General features: G+C 44.0%; 1 protein-coding gene across 4 annotated transcripts in view; it reads left to right on the top strand.

Moving 5' to 3' along the window:
• Positions 1–18,233, top strand: part of inavab (innate immunity activator b) — a 92,939-nt gene that overhangs the window by 45,454 nt on the left and 29,252 nt on the right. For 3 of the 4 annotated variants that reach the window (XM_056274510.1, XM_056274507.1, XM_056274509.1), the window contains exon 3: positions 17,596–17,670. In XM_056274510.1, coding sequence (XP_056130485.1) covers positions 17,616–17,670 — 55 coding nt within the window. In that variant the 5' untranslated portion in view covers positions 17,596–17,615. Of the gene's footprint in view, positions 1–15,043; positions 15,176–17,595; positions 17,671–18,233 lie in introns of those variants that run through there. The other variant, XM_056274508.1, reaches the window with a different exon arrangement.

Raw genomic sequence — 18,233 nt, 5'->3', positions numbered from 1 at the left:
TTCTATAAATCAAGTCATTACAACCTTTATTTGGCACGGCAAGGTTCCTAAGATTAGCAGAGCAGTGCTTCAGGGGAAGCGATCTCTATGTGGGCTTGCCCTATCTAATTTTTTTGTATTACTGTTGGGCGGCTAATATACAGAAACTGGCATTTTGGGTGCATGGACCTCAGACTAACTGGTGTCTGTTGGAGGCTAAATCCTGCCGATCAACATCACTTCCAGCTTTATTTGCTCATCTCTACCTCTGGCCCCATCTCGCCATACATCCAACCCAATAGTTCTTTATACTCTTAATTAATAGTCATGTAATATAGTTTTGTAATGACAAGACATACAGCTAGTTTGTAGTTCAACATGTGCCCGTTTATAGTCTGTTCCATTGGCACTTTAAATTCAAAACCCCCCCTGCACTGGCCCTATTAAACAATCATATGATCCCTCCCTCTGTGATAGACTGTGCTTCCCTTATATGGAATAGGAAGGGAATTAAGTCCGTTAGAGACCTCTGAGTCTGATATGTTTTCTAGCTTTCAGAACATGAAAGACAAACACGCAGTATCTGGAAATTATGTTTTTCAGTACTTTCCAAAACACTTTGTTCAAGCCCAGTTCCCGTCTTTTCCACATGCACCATGGGACAAATGTCTGGAGATGCTGCCCAACCGAGATGTGACTGTATGACCATCTTATGACATTGGATGCACATACCCTTTTTAAAACAAAATTATCCTGGGAAGCTGAATGGGGGTCAAAACTTACAGATACGTTCTGAGCTAAAGCTGTTAAGAGGCTATATTCATTAACATCCTGTGCATGCCTCGGGCTTATACAATTTAAGGTTCTGCACCATACCTGTCATATTCTGTAAGGACTTTGCATTTATTTTTAGTATTTTCTCCCCTCTAGTGGTGGTTTAGGGGTGATTCGTTATTCTTTAGTTTGCTCCCTGTTATTGTTTTCCTTTCTTCTTTTTTTTAATAGAACATAAAAATAGAATATGGGGTGTTTTCCATTTGAGATAAAAGGAAAAAAAGGAAAGAAAAAGCACAGAAATCATACGTACTTACATAAACAAATGTAAAAAAAGACGGTCATTTTGGGGAAATATACAATTTCCACTTCTCCCAAATTGCCTCCAATTTAGTCTCCCGAAGCCTCATGGAGAAGGTGATTCTTTCCATCACAAAAATTCCATAAATTATTTCATACCAGTCCTCAATAGATGGGGTGTCTGGCTTAAGCCATTTGTTTGTAATTGCTTTTCTAGCAGCTACACTCAATATTCCAAATAAGTAATTTGTATTAATGTTTATTGGAGTTCATCCCAATTAAATTTAATTTTTGTCCCAAACATAGTCACTAATTCTATATAAATCTTATGCTGAAAGGTATTTACTTTTGGGCAGGCCCAAAACAAGTGGTAGGGATCAACAGATATTTCATTTCTTGTACCACTCCGATGCAAAACGATCTAGTCCTGCTGCCTCATTGGGTTTTAAATTTGGTATCGCCTTTTTGATTTCATGATCTGTAATTTCGCACCGCCAGGATCACCCATCCAGCTGGCAGGCAGGGGCCGACGTAGGCGTGAGGCCCACCTCGCCAACACTGGGTAGATGCCCCATCCAGCCACATGCACCGAGCATTCCCCCACGTAGCCAAATAGACCAGCCCAGGCAACCCGACAGCAACCCCAGATATGCGGTCCCCCCACCACCCCCAGCACCCACAGCACCTGTCACAGAAAAGCCACATACCGGACCAAGTCCGACAGCCACCCCCCACTCCCCAGCACACACCCAAGGTCAGAAGCCGCCACCCAGGGGGCCCAGAAAGCACTTGGCAGTGCTCACTGCAGCCCTGCTGAACCGCAGCAGGAAGGACACCACCTAGCACCAAGGATGGAGCGATCCACCTGAGCAGGGTGCCCTCCTGTCCACCACCCAAGTGACCATACACCCACACCAACCCAGTTGACCCTGACCTGGTAGTGCGTGTTATATTTGAATATTGGCACTTTCAACTTGCTAGAATGACCAGCGTACACTTTTCATTGGTAGTAATACTCATCCAATAACTTCCTGTCTAGCACAATTTCGAAATCATGGATGATGAGAAATCATGTACAGTCTTAGTGTTGTTGTCATTGTTGTTGTGGGTGGTGGTGTTGGTGTTGGTAGTGTAAGTGTTGGTGCTGGTGTTTTGTTGTTGTAAGGACAGGTTTAAGGCTCATGTTCAGTTGCCCCATATATGCTGAATATGGAGCTGCCAGGGAAGAGGAAAAGAGGAAGGCCAAAGAGGAGGTTTATGGATGTGGTGAGGGAGGACATGCAGGTGGCTGGTGTGACAGAGGAAGATGCAGAAGTCAGGAAGAAATGGAAACGGATGATCCGCTGTGGCACCCCCTAACGGGAGCAGCCAAAAGTAGTAGTAGTAGTAGTAGGAGTTCAGTTGCCCCGTATGTAAAGCTGTGTCTAGCAGTGGTCCTTGGTCAAAAATCTCCAAAATGAAGCTGGTAAGTAAAATGGTCATAACCCATGATAAATATGAAAATAAGACTCAGGTTGTTAAAAAACAGAATTATCCTCTAAGGCCCCAACATTACATTTGACTACTGTGAATTTTAAAACATACTTTCAACTTATCATTCAAAAGAAAAATCACGTTGTCAAACTCAACACAATCTTAGCCTTAACGCTGTCATTCTCTGCAACGTACTAAATATTCTTAACTAGGGCCGGATTGATTCAACATTACAGATATGATACCGACGCTAATAATATGGGGAGGAAACTTTTCAATTTCAGGTATATCTGCCAATTTCTCTACTTTTTAATTAACCTTTTAAAAGCTTTTATGGCTTGGTGGCGCAGTGCTTGAACTGCTGCCTCACATCAAGAAGGTCCTAGATTCGATTCCTGCCTGGGGTGGGGTTGGCACTGGAGGAGTTGGCACTGTTCTCCCCAGGCCTGTCTGTGTGCAGTGGCTATCTGTGTACTCCGCATGTTCTCCCTGTGCTCAGGTGGGTTATCTCTCAGCTAGGGGCCTTTCTGAATTTGGGGCACCAAGTGTAACAGACCCTTTTTTGTAGACAGAATGCCTTTTGTGCTACGAAATGCACAAATTCATTACAAACCCATATAACACCGTAATGCCTTTTGTCCACAAAAAAAAAAACACAAATGCATGAGCATTGTGTCCACAAAATATTTAAAAGAGCACATACTTTCGTGCACAGAAAACCAAACGGATAATTACTGTCATGCACTGAACTGACCGTTGTGCTCTTCACTTTGTGGCCAAAAGGCTGAATGCGCTTCAGCACTATGTGGACAAAAGAAACAATTTTTTGGGACAAAAGCACAGTGGCCCAGTGGTTAGCACTGTTGCCTCACAGCAAAAAGGTCCTGGGTTCGAACCCCAGGCTGTCCAAGATCCTTTCTATGTTGAGTTTGCATGTTCTCCCCGAGTCTGTGTGGGTTTCCTTACAGGTGCTCCGGTTTCCTTCCACCATCAAAAAAAAAACGACTCAGGAACACTCTGTCATTTCACCTCGTGTAATTGTGCAAAAGAAATGAAATGAAAGGCCGTTTCCCCCAGCCCACAGCAGTGCAACATGCAGACAAAAACACATTCAAGAACTACAAGAACACACATATTCAAACTAACACGTATATCCAAACTAAAACACAAAAACAAAACAAAAACACAAAAAAAACACTGTCCAAGGGAACAAGCGCCAGCCAGGATGACTGTCGGAACCGCCAGTCTGCATGGGCAAGTAGTTAGCTTAGCCTGCCCCGATTACCCGTCCTGTCAGACCGCCCTCCGTGTTTCTTCCTCGAGCTCAGCTCCAGGCAGGGGCTGTGGTCCCTGTGGCAACCAGACAAAGCAGACTAAGCTCTCCCAGCCAGACACCATTGACACGCCTCGCCGTACTCCACATGACAACATCAAAAACACCACAATCAACGCCAGGTGAGGCCGCCTCCAGACCGTTATCGGAACTACCGGTCTGCATGGGCTAGCAGTTAGCTTAGCCTGCCCAGCTTCCGCGTCCTGTAGACCGCCCTCAGTGTTACCTCCTCAGGTGCAGCTCCGGACAAGGCCGGAGTCCCTGGGCTCCCAACGCAGCAGACCAAGCTCTCCCAGCCAACAAACGGAGACAAAAACTTAGACGTGGACAAAGACACTGCATGGACGGTACTGAGTTAGACTGCTGTGAATGTGAATTCGTGCTGCGATCTTCCCACACAAAAAGTCACGCATGTTAGGGTTATTTGTCCTTGTCTGTGCCGCTGAGCAAGGCAATGGAAAGGTGAACAGGAGTTGGTCCCCGGGCGCTGCAGCTGCCCTCTGCTCCTGTATAATAAGATGGGTTACAAGCAGAGAACAAATGCATTGTAAGAATACAATTGGTTGTAAGAATGCAATGACAAAATAAAGTGGCTGTTGTGTTTACGTCTTAATACTTGAAATTAGACCATTACATTATTCACTGAATTGAATCAAAACGAACGACAAACGCATACTCGCATTTCAACAATTTACTGAGTGAATTCTCTTGTTACAACATTTCCGGGTATGACATCACTCCCTACGGGTACCCACAGGTGTCAAACACAACACATGACATTCCTTTTTTTCCTTGAAAATCTACAAACATCTTACAAGCCTGTGTCTGATGATTTAATTCTGTAATTACTTTGCATCCAGACATCTTACAAACCCGTGTCTGACAATAAAACTAAAAGTCCTCGATCCTCACATCACCCGTGCCCTTACTTTAAATTCAAGTCACGTCATAGTCAGACAGTCTCCGAGGTGCTCGTTTGGCCCGCTGAGGCTTGCCTGCATTAGGCAGGTCTGCCACGCTGGTTTCAGTGGGTGTTGGCGGGGGCACTGTGTCCTTATCAGAGTCCACGTCTGGCAGCTTTCCTCACTTTACGATTAAAGAGTAATTCTGCTGGACTCTTCCCTGTCGTGGTATGGTCGATGCTCCTGTACACAGTCACATATTTTCTCAGCTCCCTTTTCCAGTCCAGGCCTTTCGAATGAGCAATCCTGATTCTCTTCATTAGTGATACAATCTGGCGCTCGACCTCTCCGTTGGCCTGAGCCCCTTCAGCTGTTGTCTTCAGATGTGTGATGCCGTTATTTTCACAATATTCTCGGAATAGCTCAGACTTGAACTGTGGGCCATTATATGATTTACAGGTGACTGGTAAGCCGTGATGGCTAAATATTGACTCTAGGCTATCATAACCTTCTCTGTTGTTGTAGATGTCAAGATATCATATTCGTAATAGCGACTATAATAATCTACTACTACAAGAATGGAATGGTTGGATGGCAGGGGTCCAAGCAAGTCTACAGCCACATCCTGCCAAGGCCCGTCTGGAAGGGGTGTGGGTCTCAGTGGTTCTGGTGGGTCAGGTCTGGCTACTATCTGGCAACCGTGGCAGTCTTTGCAGTGTTTTTCAGCCGCTCGATCCATCCCCGGCCACCAAACCTTGGTTCTCAGGTGCTGTTTTGTCCCCACTATCCCGAGATGTCCCTCATGTGCTAACGCCAGTGCTCGTGCGTGTAGGATGCAGGGTAGCAAAATACGTGTCCCACGGAGGACCAAATATCCCACTATGCACAGTTCATTCTCTATGGCTGCATATGCTTTGCAGTTCTCAAACCGCCCATTTGTGATTGCCTTTCATACCTCGATCAGCTCTGGGTCGGCTGCAGAGGCCTCCTCCACCTCTCCGGTCGTGAGAGCCTTTGGCGTGGCACTGACAGCGACAAACCTCACGTACAATCACGTCGTCCGAGCCGTGATTGTGTCTCTCACGTTGTGCTGTCTCACCCAGCAATCGTGACAGCAGATCTGCAATATTTTGCTTGCCTGGTATGTGTAGCACTTTGAAATCATATGGTTGTAATCAGGGAGTACCCACCTCTCAATGCAGGCGCAGGGTTTGGAGTGAGGGCCGTATATTACTTCTAAGGGCTTATGATCTGTTATTAAGGTAAACTGTCTGCCATAAACATACGGATGCAGCCTCTCACACGCCCACACTAGAGCTAGGGCCTCTCGCTCGGTTTGAGAGTATTTCTGCTCACAGTCACTTAAGGTACGACTCACATAGCATATCGGCACTGCTTCCCCCTGTTGGACCTGAACTAGCACTGCACCTAATCCTATGGGGCTCGCGTCTGCGATCACTTTCGTCTGTGCCTCCTTATAAAAGTATTGTAACGTGCATGGATAAGTAGACACGCTGGCCGCTGGCTGGCGGGTCTGACCCTTTAGTCGAGCAGTTAGCGATGTCTCCTGCGGTGCGGGTGATACGGGTTCGCTTCCTGGCCACGGCAGTTCCTGTGGTTGCGTTGTCCCCCGAATTCGCTACAGTATACTAAAGTGCCAGCTCTTGCCAGTTCATTCTTTAGTGTACTGAATGCTTCTCTCTGCTCCGAACTCGAATGGGGTATCCTTTCTCGTCAGACATCACAGCGGCTCCGATAGGGTTGCAAACTGTGGGATGAACATGCTGCTGTATCCGACTAGTCCGAGGAAGCTCCTCACTTCCACCACTGCTCGCACTCTCTCTTCCGTCGGTCCAATGCCCTTCTCAGACAACAAGATGCCCATGAAAACTAACCTGTCCATGTTAAACTGGCGTTTGTCTGGGTTTAGAGTCAGGCCTCTTTCCATCAGTCTGTCGTGTGTCCCCTGGTCGTGTGCGTGCACGATGATGTCATCGGATATATTTTCGACACCATCTATCCCTACTAGTGCATTAGCTACCTCGTGCTGGTATTGCACACACCGAATATCAGCCGTTTATATCGGTACACTCCGTTGTGTACGGCAAAGGTCGTGATTCCACGTGACTCAGGGCTCAGATCCAACTGATGGTATCCCAATTTTAGGTCTAGCTTGCTAAACACTGTTGAGCCATTCATGCCTTAGAGTATCTAATCAACCGTGGGAATAGGATACCGCTCCCTCTCTATAGCCTGGTTTGCCCGTCTCATGTCCAAACATAGTCTCACATCATTGTCAGCTTTTGGTACGATAACCACAGGGTTTACCCATGGGGTGAGGCCATCTACAGGTTCAATAATGTCCATGTCCATTAATTGCTTTATTTTGGCCTCTACTGCCTCCCTGAGGTTGAATGGTATGCGCCTAAGAGGCTGGGTGACAGGCTTCATGTCTGGGTTGATGTGTAAGCTAACCTGCTTGGAGTTCAGTTTTCCAACCCCTTGGAATAGCTCTGGATACTGCTGTTCAAGTGACTGTTTTATGTTCAATACAGCTGCAGCATCGACTCCTATTTTCAAAACTCCAAGTCTCATGGCTGTCTCCTTTCCTAGCAATGCCTCTCCTATGCCATTAACCACAATGAACTCTGCCTGCTCAGTTTTATTTCCGACCGCAATCACACGAGCATGCACCTTTAACAGATGGTGGTTGGCTATAGCGCCATAAGAGAACAGCTTTCTCTCTGTCTTGGGAATGTATGAATGACACTTTATACATGGTGATTTTAGGTAAGTCTCTCAGTTGTGTTATTCTCTTTAACAACAAATGCATAGTCACCGTGTTCCTCAACATTACTCACACGTTGTTTGGCACCTTTAGGCTTGGTGCGACATCCTGCTGAATAGTGGTCCTTCCGCTGCACTTATGACACGTCTATCCGCGTGCGGGGCATTTCGGGTCCCTGCCCAGGTGGTCTGTATGTCCACATCTGTAACACTTCCTTTCATTTTGATCGCTTTTGGTTGTCGGCTTCCCTCTGGAATGTTTCACGTGTCTCCCTCCTTTTTGTGCGACATGATGGACAGTCTCTGTTTCCGCCTTCCTCGCGCCCGACATGGCTGACGGCTGTTCCTCCACCTTCTCGCACTGCGAGGCTACTAGCCGCAATGTGCGGGAGAGTGTTAAACCTGCTGGCCCTCCCTCCAACAGCTTCCTTCTCACCTACATCGAAGTACACCTGCTCAGGATAGCGTCCCTTATCTGATCATCAGCATCCCCCCCCCCCCCAAAGTCACAACCTCTGGCAGGCTGTCGTAGGCGGGTAGTAAGCTGCTGTATGGTCTCACCAGGGTTCTGAGAGGACTTGTGAAACGTTCGCCGAGCAAATGCTGCATTAACTTGGGGTACAAAGTACTGATTCAAAGCGCGGACCGCCGCCGCATAACCCGTCACCTCCCCTGTGTTGGCTAACGTTGAGAAGAGGTCTTGTACTTCTGGTCCGGCAAGGTGTGAGAGCAGAGCCCTTCTTCTCTGCTTCATGGCGCCCGGAGCGTCGTTAGTTAAAACTAGTCCTTTGCCATCAGCGTAGAGTGCGAACGACGTCAACCATCTTGTCCATCTGGGACCAAGCGTGGCTGGTTCACCAAAGCAGGCGAAGTTCTGAATCCCGGATTTCTCCACGTTAACACTTCAAACCTAATCACCGCCAGTTACAGCGGATATGGTCGCGATATCCTCGTCGCCATTGTTGTGTTTATGTCTTAATACTTGAAATTATACCTTCACAATATTCACTGAATTGAATCAAAACAAACGACAAACGCATACGCGCATTTCAACACGTTACTGGGTGAATTCTCGTTACATTTCCGGGTATGACATCACTCCTTACGGGTTCCCACAGGTGTCAAATCCAAACGCAATACATGACAATGGCTTTCTTCCTCTTCTTAAAGTTAGTTCTGTCTGGGCGTCCGGGTAGCATTGTGGTCTATTCTGTTGCCTACCAACACAGGATCAGTGGTTCGAATCCCCGTGTTGCCTCCGGCTTAGTCGGGCATCCCTACAGACACAATTTGCCGTGTCTGCGGGTGGGAAGCCGGATGTGGGTATGTGTCCTGGTCGCTGCACAGACGCCTCCTCTGGTCAGTCGGGGTGCCTGTTCGGGGGAGGGGTGAACTGGGGGGAGTAACGTTATGTCCTCCTGGCAAAACTCTTCACTGTCAGGTGAAAAGAAGCGGCTGGCGACTCCACATGTATCGGAGGAGACACGTGGTAGCCTGCAGCCCTCCCCGGATCAGCAGAGGGAGCAGCGCCCGGGACAGCTTGGAAGAGTGGGGTAATTGGCTGGATACAATTGGGGAGAAGTAGGGAGAGGAAAAAATTCTGTCCACGTAATAGGTATCCTAGGCAAGTATTTACGCTTTTGTGGCAAACAAATGCAGAATGTGCTATACTGTCATCATTCTGTGCCATCGAATGTTCATTTTGTCCTTTTAACTGTTTTACTATATTACTGAAAGTATGATGTGCATGAAAGGGATTTAATATTCCAGGACTCTGCTGTTACAGAAGGCTTTCTGTGCATGAAAGCAAAGGCTGCTTGAACTTTTGTAGACATCAGTTTTTCGCAGACGACAAAATCAATTATGCTCATTTACAGAATGAATTTTGTGTCAGGAAATCACACAGGAATAATTCTGTACACTAAAGCAAATGCTGGTTGAACTAAAAGGCATCCTGTCTAGGATTTCATGCACAGAATGCCTTCTGTAACTGTGGAGTCCTGGAATATATTGTGCTAAACCCCTTTCGTGCACATCATACTTTCAGTAATATAGTTAAGTGGACAAAATGAACAGTTGATGGCAGAGAATGACGATAGTATGGTGCATTCTGCATTTTGTACCAACAATACTGTAGAACAACAGAATCCTTAACAATTAATGCCTTTATTTAAGCTAAGAGAAACATGTTGTAGCGCTGTGCCATCCATCTCAGCCGAGAACAGAGAAATGTCTGGCTGAGTCCTTTCTAAGTCCCCAGCCGACACTCTGAATATTTGCTTTTGATTACTACCGAAGCTCTGGAGCCCAAAAAACTGGCATTTGGGACAGCCCTAGTTGTGATATAGTTTGTTGAAGTTTGATTTACATTAGACTGCCTGCGTTAGCTTTGGTCTGAGGAGGCCATTTTTCTTAAGGTTGTTACTAGACCCCACGAGTGAAAGTACAGAGGCGTGGTACTTGTTGCCTCATTGGTTAGGGTTAGGTAGTTGTTCACCCACAGCATCTCATCCGTCAGTCGGGTGGCAGGTACTACTACCCCTTTGTACCTTTGGTATCTCTGCAACAACCTTTTTTCAAGGGTGCAGTTTACCTGATGCACACAAGTGACAATGATCACTACAATTTGTTTGTAGTTCGAAAAAATCAGTTGCATTAAGTCTATAACTTGCTGCCTTTTACATCAAACTAAAATTCTCAATACAACACAACATCCTGTCTAAGGACAGGATGTTGTGTTGCTGTTAAGCCCACTGAGGCAAATTTGTAATTTTTGATATTGGGCTATACAAATAAAATTGATTTGATTTGATTTACCTGTTACATCAGGCAGACCACCATTTCTAACATTAGTTATTGTTCAGTTAAATGTTGTAAGGGACTAAACGAGTAACCTTGATGAATGTGGCATGTTAAATGCTGCAAGGTACTATGTCCTCGATTTTAACTCTATCGGGCATCTTTGGGATCAGGTGGAAAAGGCGCTTGCTGTTCTGAGGGCCAAAGGAGGTGCAGCACGCTACTAGATAGGTGTACCTAATAAACTGCAGCAAGACTGTCCAAGCAGCAAGACTGTACAGCAAGTGTATCACGCTGTCATTTCAGCATTGTATAAAATTCATGTACAATGCATCCAGTATCTTATAGAATCCATGCCGACAAATTCTTGCTGTTCTGAAGGCCAAAGGAGGTGCAACACACTACTAGATAGGTGTACCTAATAAACTGGCAACTCACTGTGCATCACAACACTGTTGTACTGTAATATTGTCTGTTCAACAGAATCACCTAGGGCTGGGCGATATGGCCTTTTACTAATATCCCGATATTTTTAGGCCATGTCACGATACACGATATATATCTCGATTTTTTTTTTTTTGCCTTAGCCTTGAATTAACACTTTGATGCATACAACCATGCCAGTATGATGATTCTACGTGTCTACATTAAAACATTCTTGTTCATACTGCATTAATATATGCTGATTTTAAACATTCATGCCTAAACAAATTTATCAAAACTGTATTTATTAAACAGTTATTAAGAGGTGGCATAAACATCATGTCATTTCAAAACAAATAAAGTGCCTTTTATGCATGATGTTACTAATATGACATATCAAGTCTTAGCAGCAGACAAGAAAACCCGGCATCTCGTTCTTACCTGGAAAGACATGGAAGTCCTCGAGTCAGTGCACAAGGCTCTCAAACCCCTCCTGGAATTGCACGTGTGACCGGTGTACTTTTTCATTGCGTTGTGTAGGAAAGACAGGACAACTTCTCTCATGCATGGGATCTGTATTCTGTCGCATATAAACAAAACAGGACAGGTTTCAGGAAACTTCAGATCAGCTCCTGCTGTAGCATCTTTCTACATCTCCTAAGCGGGAAAGAGTGCTTAGCTAGCAACACAATTTTTTTTTACAAAAATAAATAAAACATACCTGTCGCATATAAACAAAACAGGACAGGTTTCAGGAAACTTCATATCAGCTCCTGCTGTAGCCTACGCAAGAATTGGGACCCACATTAGACATAAGACACATTAGGAATGGATAAAATAAATTACAGGGGCAGACAAAAATAAACACATACCTCTTTCTACATGTCCAAAGCGGGAAAGAGACAGAGGTCAGGGGGAACATACGTTTTGGGCTACTAACAGGAAAGGGCATCAAACCGGGAGGGGCTACTAACAGGAAATGGTGTCACAACAGGGAGGGGCTACTATAAGCGTTTCCTGATGATATAATAAAATAAAATAACAATGTTAGCAATGAAAATAATAATCATGTGGTGATACTTTGTGTAATTATACAATATATTTTGGTTATGACGTTTTTAACCATGCTACACACGCAAGACAGAATGTGATGTACGTAACTAGGTGCGCTTGTTTTATCTCTCTGTGCGGAGAGATGAGAAAGAGTGAGAAAAACCTGTAGATCAATGCTCGCGACTAAAAGCAACTGCTTGACAATTGAATGTATACTCGAATATTCACGATATAGTCATTTTCTACAACCCACAGAGAACAAGCCGAGATACATCAAGTATATTCGATATATTGCCCAGCCCTAGAATCACCACATTGTCATCACAATATCTTAGACTTGAGTTCGCTGACGCCACAGCGGTGATAAGGTTTCCTGTGTTGATCTCGCATTCTTTGAGTCTGGAGAGTCAGCCTCTGGTGGAGAAAATACATCGTGCCAGGAAGTTTCTCAACGCTTAACAAATGTATAGGCCTACACAGATACAGGTACAGTGCATCCGGAAAGTATTCACACCCCTTCACTTTCCCCACATTTTGTTATGTTACAGCCTTATTCCAAAATGGATTAGATTCCTTTTTTTCTCATCAATCTACACACAATACCCCATAATGACAAAGTGAAAAAGGTTTTGTAGAAATTTTTGCAAATTTATTAAAAATAAAAAACTGAAATATTGCATGTACATAAGTATTCACACCCTTTGCTATGACACTCAAAATTGAGCTCAGGTTCATCCTGTTTCCACTGATCATCCTTGAGATGTTTCTACATCTTGATTGGAGTCCACCTGTAGTAAATTCAATTGCTTGGACATGATTTGGAAAGAGACACACCTGTCTATATAAGGTCCCACTGTTGACAGTGCATGTCAGAGCAGAAACCAAGCCATGAAGTCAAAGGAATTGTCTGTGGACCTCCGAGACAGGATTGTATCGAGGCACAGATCTGGGGAAGGGTACAAAAACATTTCTACAACTTTGAAGGTCCCAAAGAGCACAGTGGTCTCCATCATTCGTAAATGGAAGAAGTTTGGATCCACCAGGACTCTTCCTAGAGCTGGCCGCCCAGCCAAACTGAGCAATCGGGGGAGAAGGGCCTTGGTCAGGCAGGTGACCAAGAACCCAATGGTCACTCTGACAGAGCTCCAGCGTTCCTCAGTGGAGATGGGAGAACCTTCCAGAAGGACAACCATCTCTGCAGCACTCCACCAGAGTGCTGCAGAAATGGTAGAGTGCTGGTAGAGTGGCCAGACGGAAGCCTCTGCTCAGTAAAAGGCACATGACAGCCCACTTGGAGGTTGCCAGAAAACACCTAAAGGACTCTCAGACCATGAGAAACAAGATTCTCTGGTCTGATGAAACCAAGATTGAACTCTTTGGCCTGAATGCCAAACATCACGTCTGGAGGAAACCAGGCACCTCTCATCACCTTGCTAATACCATCCCTACAGTGAAGCATGGTGGTGGCAGCATCATGCTGTGGGGATGTTCTTCAGCGGCAGGAACTGGGAGACTAGTCAGGATCGAGGGAAAGATGAATGGAGCAAAGTACAGAGAGATCCTTGATGAAAACCTGCTCCAGAGCGCTCAGGACCTCAGACTGGGGCGAAGGTTTACTGTTCAACACGACAACGACCCTAAGCACACAGCCAAGACAATGAAGGAGTGACTTCAGGACAAGTCTGTGAATGTCCTTGAGTGGCCCAGCCAGAGCCCAGACTTGAACCCCATTGAACATCTCTGGAAAGACCTGAAAATAGCTGTGCAGCGACGCTCCCCATCTAACTTTACAGAGCTCAAGAGGATCTGCAGAGAAGAATGGGAGAAATACCCCAAATATAGGTGTGCCAAGCTTGTAGCTTCATACCCAAGAAGACTTGAGGCTGTAATCACTGCCAAGGGTGCCTCAACCAAGTACTGAGTAAAGGGTGTGAATACTTATGTACATGCAATATTTCAGTTTTTTATTTTTAATCAATTAGCAAAAAATTCTACAAAACCTTTTTCACTTTGTCATTATGGGGTATTGTATGTAGATTGATGAGAAAAAAAAGGAATTTAATCCATTTTGGAATAAGGCTGTAACATAACAAAATGTGGGGAAAGTGAAGGGGTGTGAATACTTTCCGGATGCACTGTATATCTGTAAGACACAAATATCGTCCGATTTTATCCATGCTCTGATACATCAGTCGGGCCCTATTCCTAGTAAAGTGCAGAAATGTAGAGATCAGTTATTTATACGATCTCTCTGAAGCCAAACATCCTCAAGAGCATTTTTCTGCCCCCACTGGTATTTGCTCATTGGAACTACTCATCCCTGTGGTGCCAAGCCTAAGGACTGGATATTGGCCTATTTGGTAGTTGATGCCATGTCATCTGAGATCTGACACGTACATGTCTTGGAATTTTTGGACTTAGCACATTGTGCCCAAGCACAGGCATTCCTGGAAAGCCACAATTAATATTAGGATTCAGACTGAATGTGAGCCATGCAGTTGCAGAACAGGTGCTAACTCAGCCCCTGTACATCATGCAATCTGTCGGACCACCATATGTTTCCCTCTTTTCTGTGGAAACAAGAACGGTAAGTCTTAGACGAGGCTTTACGGTTCTGTATCTGCAACGTTGGAGGACAAATGGTGAAAAAGCTGTCTGGAGGCTAAACATTTTATGTGTAAGATATTCTTTATTAGGCTTAGTAAATGCTGACATTTGATTTATCGATTAAGTATTTTTAATTATCTTTTAGACAGCCAGGAGATGGTAGTTGGTATGCACTGAAAGGTTGGACCGCTGATGGGCAGAGCAGCTGCCACATGAGTTACAGGAGTATCATCTGTTATTGTTGAAGCACAGGGCAGTGCAAGACCTGATATTAACTCCAATGTGGTATGTAGTAAATGGATGAGACTCATACAACGATCACCTTTTGAGTCTTTGTTCGTCAACGTCATTCTGATCTTCAGATATTTCTTGAGTCATGCTATTTGCCAAGGATTGTGCCTGTACTGTTTTCTTAACGTCCAACAATGCTGCACTAGGTAATAGGGTACAAGTTTCGGTCTTATCATTTGCTGCTACCTCCCAGTATTCAGGATACCGACCGATAAGAGCCTTAAGTTAAGTGCAGTTTGGTATTATCTCTGTTAGTGTTGACACTGCCTGACACATGAACACAAGAGCTGAGATATATGATCCTAACCCCAGTGTTCAGCCCGCTGTGTGTTGCCACTCCTCAAGTGGGCGAGTCCTTCACCTTCCCAGGCTCTGTGTTCCATTCAAGTCAGGATTTGTAAGGGACGCTTTTTGCGTAATGGACTGACTTTTTCTGTGTGAAGTTTCCTTTAATGTAAGTGCAGTTTGTTATGTATGTTGTTCTTACAACAAATGTTTCCCTGTATGTTTTTTACTGTACATTCTAGTACTCTGTTGCCACAGTACTCCTCTACACTAACTACTAAGGATCAATGCATCATCTGTTGCTGTGTTAATAGTCACATTGTTACATGTGTTAATAGCCAACATTGTTACATGTTAATAGTCAATTGTTACATGTGTTAGTAGTCACATTGTTACATGTGTTAGTAGTCACACTGTTACATGTGTTAGTAGTCACATTGCTACACATTGTTACACATTGTCCAAAAGGGACAATAAACTTGGGCAACAGTTTTTATCAGAAAAATGCCTTTTGTGCTGCCTTTTAAGCTACATGTTGTTTGATACATTCTATGTAGGTACATGTCTCAGTTGGTTTGTGAATGATGTCAGGGTTTTTTATGGTTTTATTTGGATTCCCAGTCAGACATTTGACTGACTCACATGTCTGTCTTGTGACATGAGCACACAAAACACATGCTGGAGTGTGACACCTTTACTAGATGTTCACTCCGCTTTACTAGTTTGTATGTCTCTCTTCCCTTTTGGAAGAGAGAGAGAACCAAGATGGCAAAAAAGTAAATGGATTCAGACAACTTTATTTATCCCAGAAGGACAATTCAATTTCACAATCTACACAGACCATACACAAACACACACAAGCAGCAGTCAACATAATTATAATAGTCTCTGTTAGTTTAAGTATTGCATTTTATACAACTTGAAACCATCTCCATAAAAGTTAGCCCACTGGTAATTCATGTACCTTTTTTCTCCAAAGGAAAAACTTTTATTTTGAGGTACAGGCTGTGGCAGCAAATGTCCTCAAGGAGGGCAGAAGAGAATCTATTTGTTTGGTTTGGTGAAAAGACCACAGTTCTGGCCAACACATTGGCTAGATTTGTGTGAATGGGAGGTATGAAGAGCTCTACACTAGCTGTGTTGAAGAAGGGTCATTGAGATTATAATACCAGGCTAGTGGTTTATCATTTCCCCTCATCCAAGTCTCGTAAATTGTAAATGGCTGAAAGCAGTAAAGACTGATGACATACACCAATCTACCGTCAATTTAAGTTAGTCTGTCGTACAGTCCATCCAGTCAGTGGTAGAATGGAACTAACATCCCATTCCCTGTCTTTACTTAGTTAATAATCAATTATTCATCGATAAGTTAATAATAAAAAAGAGCAGGATTAAAAAAAAAAGTTAATAGTCAGACTGGCTGATTCACATTTCATGTTGCATGAGCTAGATGTGTGGCTCATGCACTGCTTACAGTCAGTTATTACCAGTGCAGAGATAAGAGTGAAGATGATATCAGGAAGTCACAGACAGGCAGTCATAGACAGGCAGTCACAGACAGGCAGTCACAGGAAACTCCCCAGACTCAGCGTACCAAAGACAGCTTAATCAGACCCTAGGATCAAGGCGATGCCTCACGGTAGCGTGTAACACCTGAGTCATTTATGCAACAGGTCACCATCCTAAGAACTTTCCAATACTTGGCGGCACGGTGGCCCAGTGGTCAGCACTGTTGCCTCACAGCAAGAAGGTCCTGGGTTCAAACCCCAGGCCGTCCCAGGTCCTTTCTGTGTGGAGTTTGCATGTTGTCTGCGTGGGTTTCCTCCGGGTTCCTCCCACCATCAAAAAGACATGGATGTTAGGGTTAATACTCCTTTGTAGCTTTTATCTTGTTCATTAATTATTTAGTCAATCTGAAGGAGAAAGCCAACTGCAGCATTGCCTATCCCCAAACACTTTGAGGAATTAGTTTGCGGCTGTGAGATCAGGATCAGATGGTTATTACTGTGTTGAATATACGTAAAATGCTGCATCAGCACATCAATGATTACGTTTTTGTACATTACCAATGTTATCAAAGTGACACAATTGAAGTCTTTGTCTATAACATGTATGTGTTAAAATAATCCAGCCTTGGACCTGTTACATGCTGAGTGTTTGATGTAAGGAGGGCAAGTCCTGGTACGGTCGGTGGTGTGAACTGGCCAGAGCTGCACAGTAAACACAGCAGAAACAGAACACTTCCTGCAGCAGAAGGCATGTCTTTCTGGAATGAGTGTCAACGCTCCCTAAGAGAGGGGGAGTACCCAGAAGCGGTCATGTCAGACTGATGCTTGTGCAGGGAGGATCTCAGGCTCAGTCTGAGGGGTGTAGTCAGTCATACAAGAGAGTGCAGCAACACTTGTTTTCTAACAAGAAAGACTAAGTAATGATGCAACAACTCAAATGAGCCGAGAAGAGGAAAACTTTTTCACCCTTTTTAATGGGAAAGTTGAAATACAGCTGTGTTGGAGCAGGTTGAAAGCTGAATGTGTACTTCTTAAGGCATGGTAAACCTTGACATTATCCTTTGTCTCCACAAATGAACAGCGAGGAGTGGAGCTGATGACATGGAGGGCACTGGAGAGATCAGCGACACCGACAGCGGCATCATCCTTCACTCTGGTAAGAGACAGTCTGATGCTTTAAGCAGCACAGTAGCCCTGTGGTTAGCAACAGATGATAAATAATAATACATAATCTGACACCAACTCGTACCATCCTGGAAAGTTCTTTTCCCACTAAAATTGATGACATTTTAACCTAAGAAGCCTGAAAGATAATGTTATTTAATTGCTTAATGACTGTATTTTCATTATGTGAAAATGCACATTTAGGGAGGAAGAATTAATACCAGTCAAGCGCTGTGATTTTGTGTAACTACACATAACTGTGGCAGGTAAAAAAAAAAAAACAGCTGTTTTATATGAAAAACACTTCTGCCTTGGGAGGGCACATTCATATAAGTTTTAATATAAATATTGCCTTCAATTTAATTTAAAATAAATTTAAAAAATGTTAAAAAATTAAAATTTAATTTAAATATTGCTTTAAAATAAATATTGCCTGTATAGCAAGAGCTAAATTGTCAATAGCTCATACATACAACAATGTATAGCTACTGCTATTATCCAACTAGAAGTATAGCGTGTATAAATATTTGTTATAATAATCTAATTCATTCTTAA

Source organism: Lampris incognitus, chromosome 2 (genome assembly GCF_029633865.1).
Source record: "Lampris incognitus isolate fLamInc1 chromosome 2, fLamInc1.hap2, whole genome shotgun sequence".
Lineage (NCBI taxonomy): Eukaryota > Metazoa > Chordata > Actinopteri > Lampriformes > Lampridae > Lampris > Lampris incognitus.
The sequence above is the reverse complement of the archived record's forward strand: the minus strand, read 5'-3'. Positions and strand labels throughout refer to the sequence as shown.